This window comes from Mycteria americana, chromosome 19, assembly GCF_035582795.1.
Source record: "Mycteria americana isolate JAX WOST 10 ecotype Jacksonville Zoo and Gardens chromosome 19, USCA_MyAme_1.0, whole genome shotgun sequence".
In the NCBI taxonomy this organism is placed as follows: Eukaryota; Metazoa; Chordata; class Aves; order Ciconiiformes; family Ciconiidae; genus Mycteria; species Mycteria americana.
In genome coordinates, this window is record NC_134383.1 from 780973 (window position 1) to 794270 (window position 13298).

Consider the following 13298-nt stretch of genomic DNA (forward strand, 5'->3'; position numbering starts at 1 on the left):
CTGACAAAAATGACTCCTTAGCCAGTCCATTCAAACGCAACTTCTACAGACGTTTAGGCAAGCGATTTCCTAGACGTTTATAAATCAACCAAGCAAGCAAAAGTTACTCTGTAAGTAATTTGGGGTTGGGGCACAACAAAAATACCAAGTTATTAAAACTTTCACATTGTTTTGGATTGCATCTTTAATGGATGCCAGTTTCTTTGACTGCTACAAAGACATTTTATTTAAAGAAGAGCTGCACTTCCAAAGGTTTCCCCAGTGAATCTGGCGAGAGTTGGCAGCACAAGGTTCATTCTTCAGGCAGTGAAATCCAGGAGAAGCAGGGAACAGTCCACGCCGTTTTTCACCAGCATCCCCCTCATCCGCGCATACCCGCCAACGTCTTTCTGCCGCAAAATCCTTTCATCCCTACGAGCAGAGAATGCCCGCTCCATCGGCCAGTCTGCTGGGCTCTCCCCAGGAAGAGAGGCAGATGACCAGGCTTAAAATAGCTTCCTAATCCTTATTTATTTACCGCAGGATAATTTAAGCTACTCCCTACTTTAGGACAGGATTTATACACAGCAACGGGGAGAGGATGGGAGAATGAGGTACCGCTCGTTGAGCCCGCAACACGGCGAACCCCAGCCCTGCCAGCCCTCCTCCTCCTCGGCAGCCCCCCGTTATCGCTCCGAGCAGCCCCAGCCATCGCGGGAAACCAAGGTAGAGTCACATCAAAGACCGTTCGAAGGGGCAGCTGCGGGTGCTGTGGCGGTTCGTACTGAAAATCTCCACGGCGTAACAACGCCCGGAAGATTACGCTTCCATTTGAAGGCTTGTTATTTGCACGTACCGCAGGTTTCTTTTACCCTCTAGATGCGCAGCGCTGTTCCACCAACGCCATCTCGCTGCACGTGGCCACGCATTCCCTGAGGATTAATTCCAGGAGTTAATAAAATTGCTGGACTCAAACCAGCAACGCGCCCCAATCACCGCAGCCACCTATTTTTGTTCTCTTTTCCTGCCTTGGCAGCCTCGCACATAAACCCAGTGACGTCAGATTTTTGGAGGGTGCGGTGCACGACTGGGAAGGAGAGGAAGAAACGGTGGATCGTGAATACAACGGGTAGTCCACAAGATGTTTATTCTCGCAAGGAATTAAAAAAAGTCATTCTGTAGGAAATGCTGAAATCGTGTTTAAGGGGAGCTCCCACTAAAGACAACCTCCCCCGTCTCAAACCGGGATGAGATCAATAGACCTAGCCGACCTCAACACAAAATTGAAAACGTACCCCAAAAAATGACAGCTTTATCTGACACGCCACGGGCACCTTCCAGAGCTGCGTTCCACATACGTCGTGTGGTGTTAACGTACTTGAAAACTCGAGACCCAATTTACCAAAGAGAGCCTGGAGGAGAGAGTCATCGTATAATCGTGCATCCCAAATTCTCCCAGAGTGATTGAAAAGCTGCATGACTGGTTTTGCTATAAACCCTCTGTTTACACGGCTCTATATATTCCTATATAGCAATAAATTATTTGCCTCCGAGTATTTTCTTTATTCCTTGTCTACAAGTTTCTCCCCCTTTCCCTGACGATGTCCGAAGGGAACAGCGTTAATCTCCCATCTATCCCGCTTTAATCTTTGCTCTTACCGAGAAAAGATGCGACTGCGCTTCAACATGCTGAAGAAGCAATACCTGGCAGTTATGGATTCAGGGAGAGTTGATTAAATGTGTACATTCTGTTAAAGATTATATGGAACGATTCAGAGTATAAGACCTTTAAATCGAACGAGAAGCTGTTAATGTGGACAGAGCTCAAAAAGCTCAGCGTGGGAGTCACTCTCGGTAGTTCTGTCTCCTAGGTTAATGACTTAAATGTCTCTTTTGGAGCCACTTTCAGACCAGAAGCCGAGCAAGGAGGAAGAAGAACGGTCCTTAACTGCGATATGGCAGAAAAAGCAGTCGAGTATCATGACCCTACAGATACGCGCTCTCACTGACGCAGCGCAAGTCTCCATTTGAGCAGTGAGCAAACCGTTAGAAAACGAAGGTCAGAAGTGAAAAGTTAAGTTACAAAGGAGAAATTACACTCAGTTTTTACACACCCAGAAGAATCTTCCGTGCACCCCCGCTTCAGTGGTGACTAGGGACAAGGAGCAGGAGCAAATTCAACGCTCCTGCCTCATCCCTACGGCGAGTTGCTGTAAGCATCTCCAGGAGCCAGAGAGGAGCAGCGCGCTGCACCGACACGGGCAGGGACGGCACGCTGCCTGACAAAGCACCCCGCTCTGGCGGGGATCTCCGCTCCGCCTCGTCCACCACCGAGCACACGCATCCTCCTCCGCTCCACCACCCGCGGCCAGGAGACGCGACGTGCAAGGGATTCGTTTGCAGAGGAGCTAAGGAAATACCGGCTGGCTCGGCAGGGCGCCTTATTACGGCCCAACTACACCCACCGCCCAGCTGCAAATCAAAATGCTCCTGCAAATCAGAACGCTCCCGCACACCTATTTGATTTGAGCGCCCGTCAGCCGACAGGAGCTAAGGAACCGCCCGTAGTTCCTCCGGACTCTGCACAGCACGGTAAGAAACGAGGGTGGCAAAAAAATTAATCTGCCTAGAGAAGTTGAGTTGCTGTCAAGCCGACCTAGATTCTCCCCGACACCATGAAAGCGCTTCAGACAGTAAGCAGGGGTTTCGCTTTGTTTCGCTCCTGCTGCGCCCGTCCTGGAAAAGCAGGCTTGTTCCAAACAGCCCTAACGAACCCAAACCACCCTCCACAAGCTCCCCTCGACAAAGCCGACGCTCGCTTGATGACAAGGATTCACGGTGTTGATGTTTGTCAACCGGCTTTCCACCCAACGCCGCGAAGCCCAGTCAGGCTGTCATCAGGAAACGATAACGAAAACCGGCATCGCTCGGGATCTCAGCACCAAGAGACGTTACGAAGCTATCCAGAAGCCTCCCCCGATTTAAGGCAGGAAAAGCGATCTAGGCACGAGTGCTTTTAAAGAGCTGCTGACACCTAAAACAACGCGGCACACTTTCTTGTTAAAAAGAGCTCATGCAGTGCCTGGCAGCGCCTATCCTCAAGTCAGCTAAAAAGAGTGTCTAATTTTATACAGACTGGGGAAAAGCAAGGCGGGGGGGGAACTCTTAGCAGCTTCCCTGCTTCTACTGAGCTTCTCATACCATAACCTACATCCACGTTAGCTAGTGTGGATAAAGATATCAAAGAGGCAAGTAATGGGAGCACAAACAGACAGCTCAAATCACATTTTCAAGCAAAATAGCTTAGAACGCGAATCTAAAAAAAACCAAGCTACAGCAACAGTTCTCTACATGCAAATATTTTACGCCTTCATTACAACGAAGCCAGTTAGAATTAGCTGGCCGACCTCGCAACCTAACTCCAAGGAGCGATATGGGGTTTCTGCGTTTGTCCTGTGTGCTTAAGCAGCTCGGGTTTGTCCAACGCAACCTCGCCGCACCAACGGACTATCTGCGGCGTAACAAAACCCCTTACCTGAAGCCGTGCTGTAAAAGACCGACTGGCATCTTTTAGAGCAGCACTCCCGAAAGCAAGCCGTCGTACCTGCAGCGTCCAGCAAGAAGTTCAGCGCCGCTTTAGGAAAGCCAAGAAAACAATACTTGCCGTTCTTCTCCCAGCCTCAACCAACTGAGCTAATCCACGCGAAACGCCTGAGCAAACACAACTGCCTAACCCGGGGCACCGCAGCTTCGCAACCGCGCGGGTAAGTGCCCGTTTTGATGCTACGGAGCACCGCAAACGTTAAGGACGGGGGTGGACGTCCACGTGCCTCCAGCCGGCGCAGAGACAGCCCTGCGTGAAGAGGAGAAGCCTTTGCAGCCGAGCCGCGAGCCAGAGCCAGCAGCTTTTCCCCCCAGCCTGGCCCAACCATACGATTTCAACACCTTCCAATGGAGAAGGGCGGCCGTTGCCCCGCAGTTATCCCGTGCCACACCAGGGCAGCGGGGTGGGGAACGGCTTTCAAGAAAGCCACCGTGCTTTCTCAAGGTCACGGACGTATCGGCGTCACGGACCGCATCTCGGAGAAGTATTACTGCAATAAAGCGCACAAAAGTGAGAGTGCTCTCTCTGCAAGCAGAGCTGGAGACAAACGTTCCTCTTCTCGGCGACAAACTAAGGGCCGGGGGCTACGAGAGGCCTTTATTTCTGTGTACGAGCCCAGAGGCTACACGTAGCGCTCAGGCTGCGCAAAGGCAGTTTTTCTTTCTAGCCCAATTTTAGCAGAGCCCTACTTCGCTGTAACCCCAGCTCCAAAGCTCAACATCGCTAGTATTTAAAAGTGTTCTGCGAGGGAAGCTGCCAGGCAGCCTCATTTAAAAACAGAAAAGCGGCAACAAGCAGTTTCTCATGCTTGATCCGATTACTCTGATCTCTCTTTTGATGCTGCGGACTCCGACTCGTATTTCTATTACCGCACGGGGGGAGCAGGGGAGGGAGGAGAACGTCACTTTGCTGCTTGATATTTCTTTCTTCCCTGTCACACTTCGGAGAAGGGATATAGACTGCAAAGTGCTGGAATAAAGTGGATGAGGGGTCTGGGACGCACCCACCTCCCAGGCGGAGACGTCACGCAGGCTGGTGGTACCACGGGCCCCACCCAGCCACCGCGACGGTGGTCTCGGACCTCTCTCGCTGGAGCTTGCCAAGTCCCCAGGTGGTCTCATGCTGTCCATGAAGAGATCACATCTATAAACAGCATTACTGCTCTAACAAGAAGGCGTGTTCCCGGATCAGATTTTGAGGTATCTTTGGTCCAAGCTTACGAGCGCCGTCACGTTCTGGCGTAGCCCGCGAGTACATCTCTGTGAATGGGAGGCCACCGCTGCCAGAGTCCGCCCCGGAGAAGACCGACTTGAGAGACCTGCTGATGGCTTGGGGAATTCAATGACATTTCCATTCCGGAAGCAGACCTTTGAAGAGATTATAAATCGAATTCAAGCGCTTACTAACACTGCTAAAAAAGGGTACGGCAAGATCCAAGAGGTTCATTCTCAGCCATAACCCGAACCCAGGGTTTTATATACGCAGCATTCATCAAGCCCAAGTCTAAACTTTAGGAGGCAGCGCCGGCCCCGCGTGCGTCCTTGGCTCCGACAGCTACGTTCGCATCTGCCCTGCTCCGCAGGTGGAGATCGCCGTCCCTCATCGCTTCCGTTGCTCAGCCAAGCACTCCAGAAAACGCAAGGCAAGCGCCGCGTTTTGCCGTCCTGCTGAAGAATCAAGCCAAGGGACGTAACTGCTTAGGGCAAACTTCACAGCCGGCCTTGGCAGAGAAGGTAAGTTTCTGACACGACTATTTCCCCCTGCCAAACGTACACCTGGGGTTTAAAAAGCCCTCGCCATCGCGTACTGCAAAGAGCCTCTTTTCTCTTCGGTATTTGCACTTGGCATTGCCCCTAAGAGGAGGGGAGGGGGCGACACGGACGTCATCGTCTGGGCTGGACACGCAAAAACAGGCAGTGCTCCTTCAGAAGGAAGGAACCAAGTCAAACCCATCACGGACCTGCCAGAAGGCAGCACCTACACGTGCCACTGTCGGCAAAGGGACAACACCGAGAAGCTGCCAGCATTTCCGGTGACAAAAAAAAAAAAAACACACCAACCAAAACCAGAAAAATCAAAACTAAAGAGAGTTTTTTGAGTTAAGCTACAGTCCGCCAAAGTTTTATATTTCTGAGCAAAGAGATGTGCTTAAGTGTCGCTTTGATCCTTTATACTGGCATCTTAATAGGGTCTCAAGTCTTATAATAGATTTACCTTGAGAATCCGGTAAGGTCAGAATGTTTTTGATACTCAAGTATTTAAACCACAGTAGAACATAATCAATTAAAACCAAACCGTAGGGTAAAAATAGCACGCTGGCCCAACCCTACGAAGGGACGTCGTTGATTTAAAATAACTAGGCGTGCAGGCCAATAAAAGTTCCTGGCACAATCTAGTCGAGCATTTCAAATGCAACGAGAAAGCCACCGACCACATACAGTGGGCGAGCACGTGGTAAGAGTTCGGCATCAATTACAAGAACCACCGCTGCTCCTTGTGTATTTTTACCACTCGCTATAATATATTTAGAATGGGCAAAGACTTCAGGCGAGAACCCGATGCGAAACAGAGCAGGAAAGACAACAAGTTCAACGGGTAACGAGTACATGAGGAAGGAGAAAAACTGTTATGATGGCAAAGAAGGCGGAGGGAAACCAGGCGGGTACCAGTCACGTGCAGGCAAGGGTCCATAAAGGAGCCAGCCTGCACCCGCATGACTTGCAGCCAGGGCTCTTCCCACGCTTGCAAATTAAAAACTGGGATATCTAAATTCAGCCCATGGCTCAACCACAAACGCCAGCTCATCTCGGAGCACCGCGGGCCAGCCACCACGCATCGACGTGCGCCCCAGCCGACAAGCTCCCTTGTGTTTTGATTACCAGAGTTTTGATTGAAGCCTCGCGGTTTTTCTCCTCCAAAAAGATGCCTGCCACACATACAAAACACACCCTTTTTCACCAGCACGCTCCCCTCGAAGCCAAGCACACCAAAGCGTCCAAGCCAGGGCTGGACGACCTTCAAAGCGTTCTGTGGTGGAGCTCCCCATTAACCACAACAGCAGCTGCTAGCTGCAGCATGCAATTAAATCTCCAGGAAAGCAACTGATTTATGAAACTTAAACAAGTACATACCACTCGTAATTACAACATTCCACCTAGGGTCTCTCCTTCATTGCAGGTTTCCAAACAGCCTCTTTATTTAGCGCTGGTGGCTTTGCACCACCAGAGAACAGCAGGCAATATTCCCCGGAGAAACAAACACTAGTTGGTTTTTGGGTTGTTTTTTTTTTTTTTTTTCCCCCTCCACGTAGCATCCAATTTCTCAGAAGAGATACAGATTGCACGTCCAGCTTTGCTTGTGCTCTTTAACCACTGCATGAGTATTTACTTGCTGGCTGAATTCCAGCTACAGCGAACGCTGCAGACTTACAGCCTGCGCTACGCTCGCAGCCTCCGGAGCCTGCTAAAATCCCGTCTCCCTGAACCACAGGAGGAAATGTAACTTTAGGGATGCGGGGAGCCCCTGCGTTCGAGACAGAAGTACTGCCGCGTGCTACCAAAAAGCGGAAGAAGTACAGGTTGGCAAAACCCCTTTTAAAAGTATAGCGACAATCTCTACAAAAACCGGCGTTAAACGGGAACGTCCAGAAAAGTCTGCCGACGTACAATGTCAGGAAGTGGTTTTTTGAGCAAACGCGTTCTTAGGAGCATTTAAACGGTCATCGCAAACAGACGGCATATCCAGGCTGGAGCAAACGTCTGACTCCGGCTGGCCTCAGGCAGACGCAGGGTTAAAGAGCTGACCCATTTTTAGTCCAGCAATAGGGCAGAGACCACGTCCGCATGCCATCGCCCCACGAGCCCGTCTCTAGTTCTGGCACGGCCGGAGGAAGGCACGCCAAGCCACCCGGGGTTACCGAGCCAGAGCTGTGTACTTACGAAGCCTTCTTTATTTACCCACCCAGGAAAGACAGCAACAGACAAACAAAGAAAACGGCAACGCAGCAGCAGCAAAGCAGGCGCCGGTAAGGCCCGGGGCTCCCCGGAGGAGCGTACCTCCTCTCTCCAGCCTCCTGTCCGCGCAGCCACCTCCGCAAGACAAACAGCAGCAGCGGCCGCCCGCGCCAAGGAGCATCCCGACAGCCAGCAAGCATCGATGGTGCCCATCCAGCCAAAGGTGCCGACAACTGCCCCCTCCTCCGTGCAGAGCGTGCGTGGAGCAGAGCCATTTCCTCGTCTTCCCATCTTTGGGAGCCTCCTTGGCAGTGGTTTCCAAGCCAGATTGTCATGCTTATAAACCTGCGCTCAACTGCCTACGTGCAAGACAAATGAGCCCAAGCTGCAACCCAGACGGATTACTTTATTTACCAGCCCCTTCCTTGCAACGTTCCTCCGGTGTTTGCATCGCATGCAGAACGCAACCGTGTGTTTTTCAACGCCGGAGCTCAGCCAAGCCTGAGCGAAGCCGCTGCAGATCAGAAGACTTGCCTTGCTCGCATACAAAAGCTCCTTAGAAACTCACTCCATATTTACAAAGGAGCCCGGCTTCACACAGCCTCGGTGGGAGGGAGCGCTCGCTGCATTCGAGAGGGTCTTTCTCTGGCCTGCCGCACACGGGGCTCGTTCGATGAAGGCCGATACGGAGACTACAACCGCGACCACCTCTCGTCCAGGCCGTCGCACCTCTGTGCCGCGGCCGGGTTGCAGCCCGATGCCGACGCCGTCTCTAAATGCCCCCCACGGCTTCAGCTGAAAAGTTATTCTTTCTAAACTGCCGTGCAACGTCGCTCTGCACCGCGAGACAGATGCTGCGTTCCGCCCCAGTGCTGCCTGCCTCTCAGTATTAGCTGAAATCATTCCTCAACTCTCTCCCGACTTCACAGGGGTGTTATGAAGTTTAATTAACTGTAAAGCGTTGAGATCAGATAAAAAAAGGCACCACAGAAACGCACAGATTCATCTCGAGTTACCGGCTTACTTTAAACCCAGCCTGAGCGTTGCCTATCGCCGTTCCAACTACCCCCGCTTAAAGCAGGCGGCCAAGCCACCACGACACGCTCCGAAGCGCGCTCCGGATCCTGGGATGCCACCACGATACGGCACTCGTGCCGTCGTGCCTCGGGTAGCAACCCGCACGGGAGATGCGACGACAGCGCTCTGCAATCACCGCCAGACGCCTCCTGCCACAACGCTAATTTTCTCTTCCAAGAGTACAGGAGCTGAGAAACCGAGAGCTTTGAAAAGGTGGGGGGAAACAGGGAGGAAAAAAATTGACTTCTTTGGCCTTAAGGAAATTTCATCTAAAAGGCGTTACAGTAGGAGGTCTAGGATTTTATCCTGGGATTCGCGACAGAGCGCCAAACCCCCGAGACGGCCATCCTCCACTAACAGCGTCGCAACCTCCGCTCACACTGCGCGGTGCTTTTCACCGCTGGAACACCCCAGCCGCGTAGGTCAGGCACAGGCGTTTTAATTCGGCATCCGACCCTGCTTTTGTTTCTCTTCAGCTGCTTCGCTGTTCTCCATCGCGTCGCTATGCCCGTTAGCTGGGCGGTGATTAACAGGCTTACCCTATCGGAGGATCACGCCAGCCTTTAGCTGAAAACAGCTCTCAAAAAAAGGGATTCGAAAGGCGAAGCGAGGTATCGAAAGTCAGGAGGCAAAACAAAGAACGAAGGCGGCTGTCCTGCAGCAGGGCTTTTATTTTTAATTCGGGCGCCTTTCAGTGACGGGGTCTGCAGGTCAAAGCGGTGGGCAATTCGCTACGCATCGAGCTACGCCGAACGCGAACGCCACAACGAGCGCCTTGCGACAAAACATCTGAAAAACTAGGAGGAGAACACATCAACTACATAAACATCTGGGCGTCTGCTGCTAGGCGCAGACGAGTCGTACTGAAGCGACACGAGTGTTTCCCCGTCTCGCAATGAAAAGGGCCGACACCGATGGCTCGTTTCCATCGCTCCTGGCTACCCTCAATGGACGCTTCGGGCTGCGGAACGGCTGAACTCGGAGAACAGAGTCGCCCTTCAGGGGCGCAGAAACCAGGCGAACGCACCGTTAGGAAACGGAGCGATCGGGGCTGCCAGAGCCAGCCTGCCCGCAGAAGCCCCCGGCCCCGTTTAGAGGACGCCGACCTCTTGCAGAGGGAACACGAGCAGAAAACGGCACCGGCTTTCTCCCCCCCGTCCTCCCAAAAAGGCCAGGGGGGAAGACCGGGGAAAGCATGTACAACACGCCTATGAATAAAGCTCTTTGTTCGGCCGAGCTGCCTGCTCCTTTATCCCCCCCTTTTCCTATTAGTTAAATTCAACAGATCGCTCAATGGCCTTCTTGTTCTTCCCGAAACGTCCCGGGCAAATAATGCTCGCTCCTCTCGTCGCGCAAGCCAGTAAATGAAGCCTTGTGCCTCTCCAGTGACACACTGTAAATATAAAGTGGCATTAAGGAGGAATATTTTATCAAAGCCATCAGACACAAGTGCAAGTCCCTCCTGCGGCTACTCGGCTCAGTGCAGGAGCGAAGCAACGCCAGCGAGGCGGCCGGCTCTGCCGGGAGGCCACCTCGCCGCCACCGGCTTCTGCAGCCGGGGTGCGGGGGGCCCCCCGCGGCCCCGCTCCCGCTCCGGCAGCTCCACCGGCGGCAGGCGGCTCAGCCCCAGCCCCGGCCCGCCCTGTTTAGTCCCGCTGAATTAACGCCCGCTTCATCCCAAGCGCCCGAGCCGGGCGATCGCCTCCCGAAGCAGCCGGGGCTGGAGGCACCGCGCCCGGCGGCAGCGGGGACGGCGCTTTCGGCGAGGCCCCGCTGCCACGGGGGAGGGCGGAGGGGGAAGCGCCTCGCAAGTTGCACTCGGATTCCAACAGGTTCCCGGCTCCCGCGGGCGGCAGCGGCGGGGCGGCATCCCCGGAGCAGCGTCCCCCCACCGCGACCGAGGAAAACACCGGGGGCGGGGGGGGGGGGAGGAGGCGGCGCGCACAGCAATTACTTTTTAATTGTGAGGCCGCTTGATGAGCCCACGGGCAGCGGGGAGAAGCTGCTTCCATGGTAACCGGCAGCCGGCTGCCCGCGCCGCCCCGACACGCGCGGGTGAGCCCGCCGCCGGGGGTCCCTTGCCCGCGGGTGAGCCCGCCGCCGGGGGTCCCTTGCCCGCCGCCGAGCCCCGGCCAGCGCTCGCCCGCCCCCCCCGGCACGCTCCGGGCTCGCCGCGCCCCGGCCCCGGGGATGCGCCCCGGGACCGCCGCCCGGCTCGGGCGCCCGCGCACCGGGAGAGGCTGAGGCTGAAGGGGGGGGCAGTCCCGGACCTCGCTGCGCCCGCCCGAGCGGCGCTCCCGCCGCAACGCGCCCCCCTCCCCCTCCGCGGGTCCCCCGAGGGCCGTGCCCGGGGCCGGGCCGCCCCGCTCGGCTCCCCGCGCCCGCCACAGGCCCCGGCGGCGCCCTCCCGCGGGCAGGGCGGGCGGGGGCCGGCCGCGTCCTACCTCTGGGGATGATGGCGGCGGCGGAGAGGAGCAGCAGGAGGAGCGGGAGGAGGCCCGGGGCGCCGCCGCTCGCCGCGGGGCCGCTGGGCTGGGCGCGACCCGCCATCTCCGGCACCTGCTTCGCTCTGCCCGCCGCGCCGGCACCTAGCGACCGCGCGCGCCGCTAATGAGATGCGCGCGCGTCAGCGCGCCGGGGGCGGGGCGAGGCGCCGGCCCCGCCCCGCGCCAGGGGCCGGGGGCAAAGTGCCGGGCGCGGCAGCGGGCGCAGGGGCGCGGGGGGGGGGGGAGGGAGCGGCGCGGGGGTCCCTGGGCGCTTCTGCCCGGCGGGGCCCGGGCCCCGCCGCCGAGCGGCTCGGCCCGCACCGCGGCGTGGGGGGAGCCCGCGCTCCAGCAGAAAAGCGCCGTTTCGCAGGCGGCGCGGGGCCCCGGGGCACGGCCGGGAGAGGAGCCGGGCCGCGTCCGCGCCCAGAGCCCGAGCAGGGCCGCCGAGAGCAAGGAAACGCCACAAAAACCCCGCAGCCCCCGGTGCCCACTCGCGGCTGCTGCCCGCGGGGCCGTCCCTCGGCCGCTCCCCGCCGCGCGGGCCCGGGCCGCTGGAGGCGGTGTGGAGCCTTCCCCGGCGGCGCGGAGCCTCCCCCGGGCAGAGCCCGCCGGAGCGATGGGGCTCGTGAACCGCAGCCCGGCCAAAAGCCGCCTTGGCCGCAGCTTCTCGTCCCTGCGACCGTTTCGACGGGGTTTGAGTTGAGTAAATCAACGCGTAAAGCACAATGCCCTCCCCTCCCCCCGACTGCAAAGCCGCGCCTTACTAAGCTGGGACTAGGACGGCGAGCCATCACGGGGCAGCGTTATGTCACCCGGGGAAGGGAGCGAGTGCTCCCCCCCACCCACGACACCAGGAACACGGTGGGCCCGCGCCAGCATCAGCCGAGGACGTCGCATATTCCTAACGTTATCAACTGGGTGACTCCAAGCGACCCCGAGGCAGGTGAGCCGTCAGCTCAACTTTCTCATCCTGTCTGCTGCCCAGCCTGACGTGAAAACCGCTCGGGGCAAGCGTTGAGTCACATCGCCGGGCTGGGAAGAGCTTTCGCTCACCGGATGGCGAAACCAGGCCGGTTTCACCCTGCCCCACCCGAGAAAACGCAAAATGCTGCTCCTTCGGACTCGGTTTGGGGCATTCCCGGCCCTTCCCCGTACCCCCACCTCCCGCGCGGCAACAGGGCCCGTCTCCCAGCATGGCAAGCCTTTCCGCCCATCGATGTGCCGAACCGCTCTCCTTCCCGCTCAACGAGTGCCACAGACGCAGAGTTTCGGGCCACCGCGACCACGTAACTAAGCCGATTTCTCCCCCAGTTTATAAGAAAGCGTTTGTCCTCGCCGGTGACGCCGGATTCCCTTCTCCCCAGAAGGACCGGCGCGCTGGTGAACCACAGCTCGGGCTCAAGTGGCTCTGCGGAGAAGCTCCGTTCGCCTCCGTGCCATTAGGCACCGGCTGTCCTGTTTGTCTCTTTTTAATTACATGGTTTAGACCCTTTTGTACAATATCGTACATTATGACCCACTGCGGCTCAAGCGTCAAATTGAAAGACAACCCGTATTAACTAAAAAGGTTTATAATAATTTAAGTATTCATAGGGAGCAGAACAATAAGTAGTAGGAAATACAATTTGCATAATAAATATCAATATCACAACAGCTAAAACAAACCATGACAAATTATCTGCTGGTAAATGACCGGGAGATTATGGAATGCAAATTGCAAATCCTGAACTCTAGGAAATGACTTCCCTAACCTCCTGCGTCTCCTTCGGCAGACAAAAAGGGACTCGAGATGGACTAAGGCTGGCTACGTTCCTGCTGGAAACATCTTATTGCGTTCCATTAGGCATCAACTTTAATTTCAAGAGGAAAACGATTTCCTCTGTCCTGGAAGCTTAGCCTCCTCAGATTATTTGTCACAGCGTGTTTAGCAGTTACGATATTGAAGCGTGAGCCCCATTGGCAGTGACTGAAAGCTGCATTACATCGAGTCGCAGGCAGCCAGGGACAGCAGCTAATACGGGAGCGGCGTGGGAGCGAGGGAGCGGGGGGCAGAAAGGGCTGATGAGGGCTGACCCGACCCACCAATACAGCTGATACAATCGCGGGCATTACATGACAAGGTTGCTCCCCGAGTGACGCGTCCCGCTGACAAGCAGCCACTCATTTCCGAGACTCGCCGCGACCCGTCTCCCGAGGGAA

General features: G+C 56.0%; 1 protein-coding gene across 4 annotated transcripts in view; it reads right to left on the bottom strand.

Annotated features, from left to right (window-relative positions):
- The window catches only part of CADM1 (cell adhesion molecule 1), a 173521-nt gene extending 162303 nt beyond the window's left edge, over positions 1-11218 (bottom strand). For all 4 annotated transcript variants that reach the window (XM_075521187.1, XM_075521186.1, XM_075521185.1 and 1 more), the window contains exon 1: positions 11058-11218. In XM_075521187.1, coding sequence (XP_075377302.1) covers positions 11058-11163 — 106 coding nt within the window. In that variant the 5' untranslated portion in view covers positions 11164-11218. The remainder of the gene's footprint in view (positions 1-11057) is intronic.
- Positions 11219-13298: the final 2080 nt, after the last annotated feature.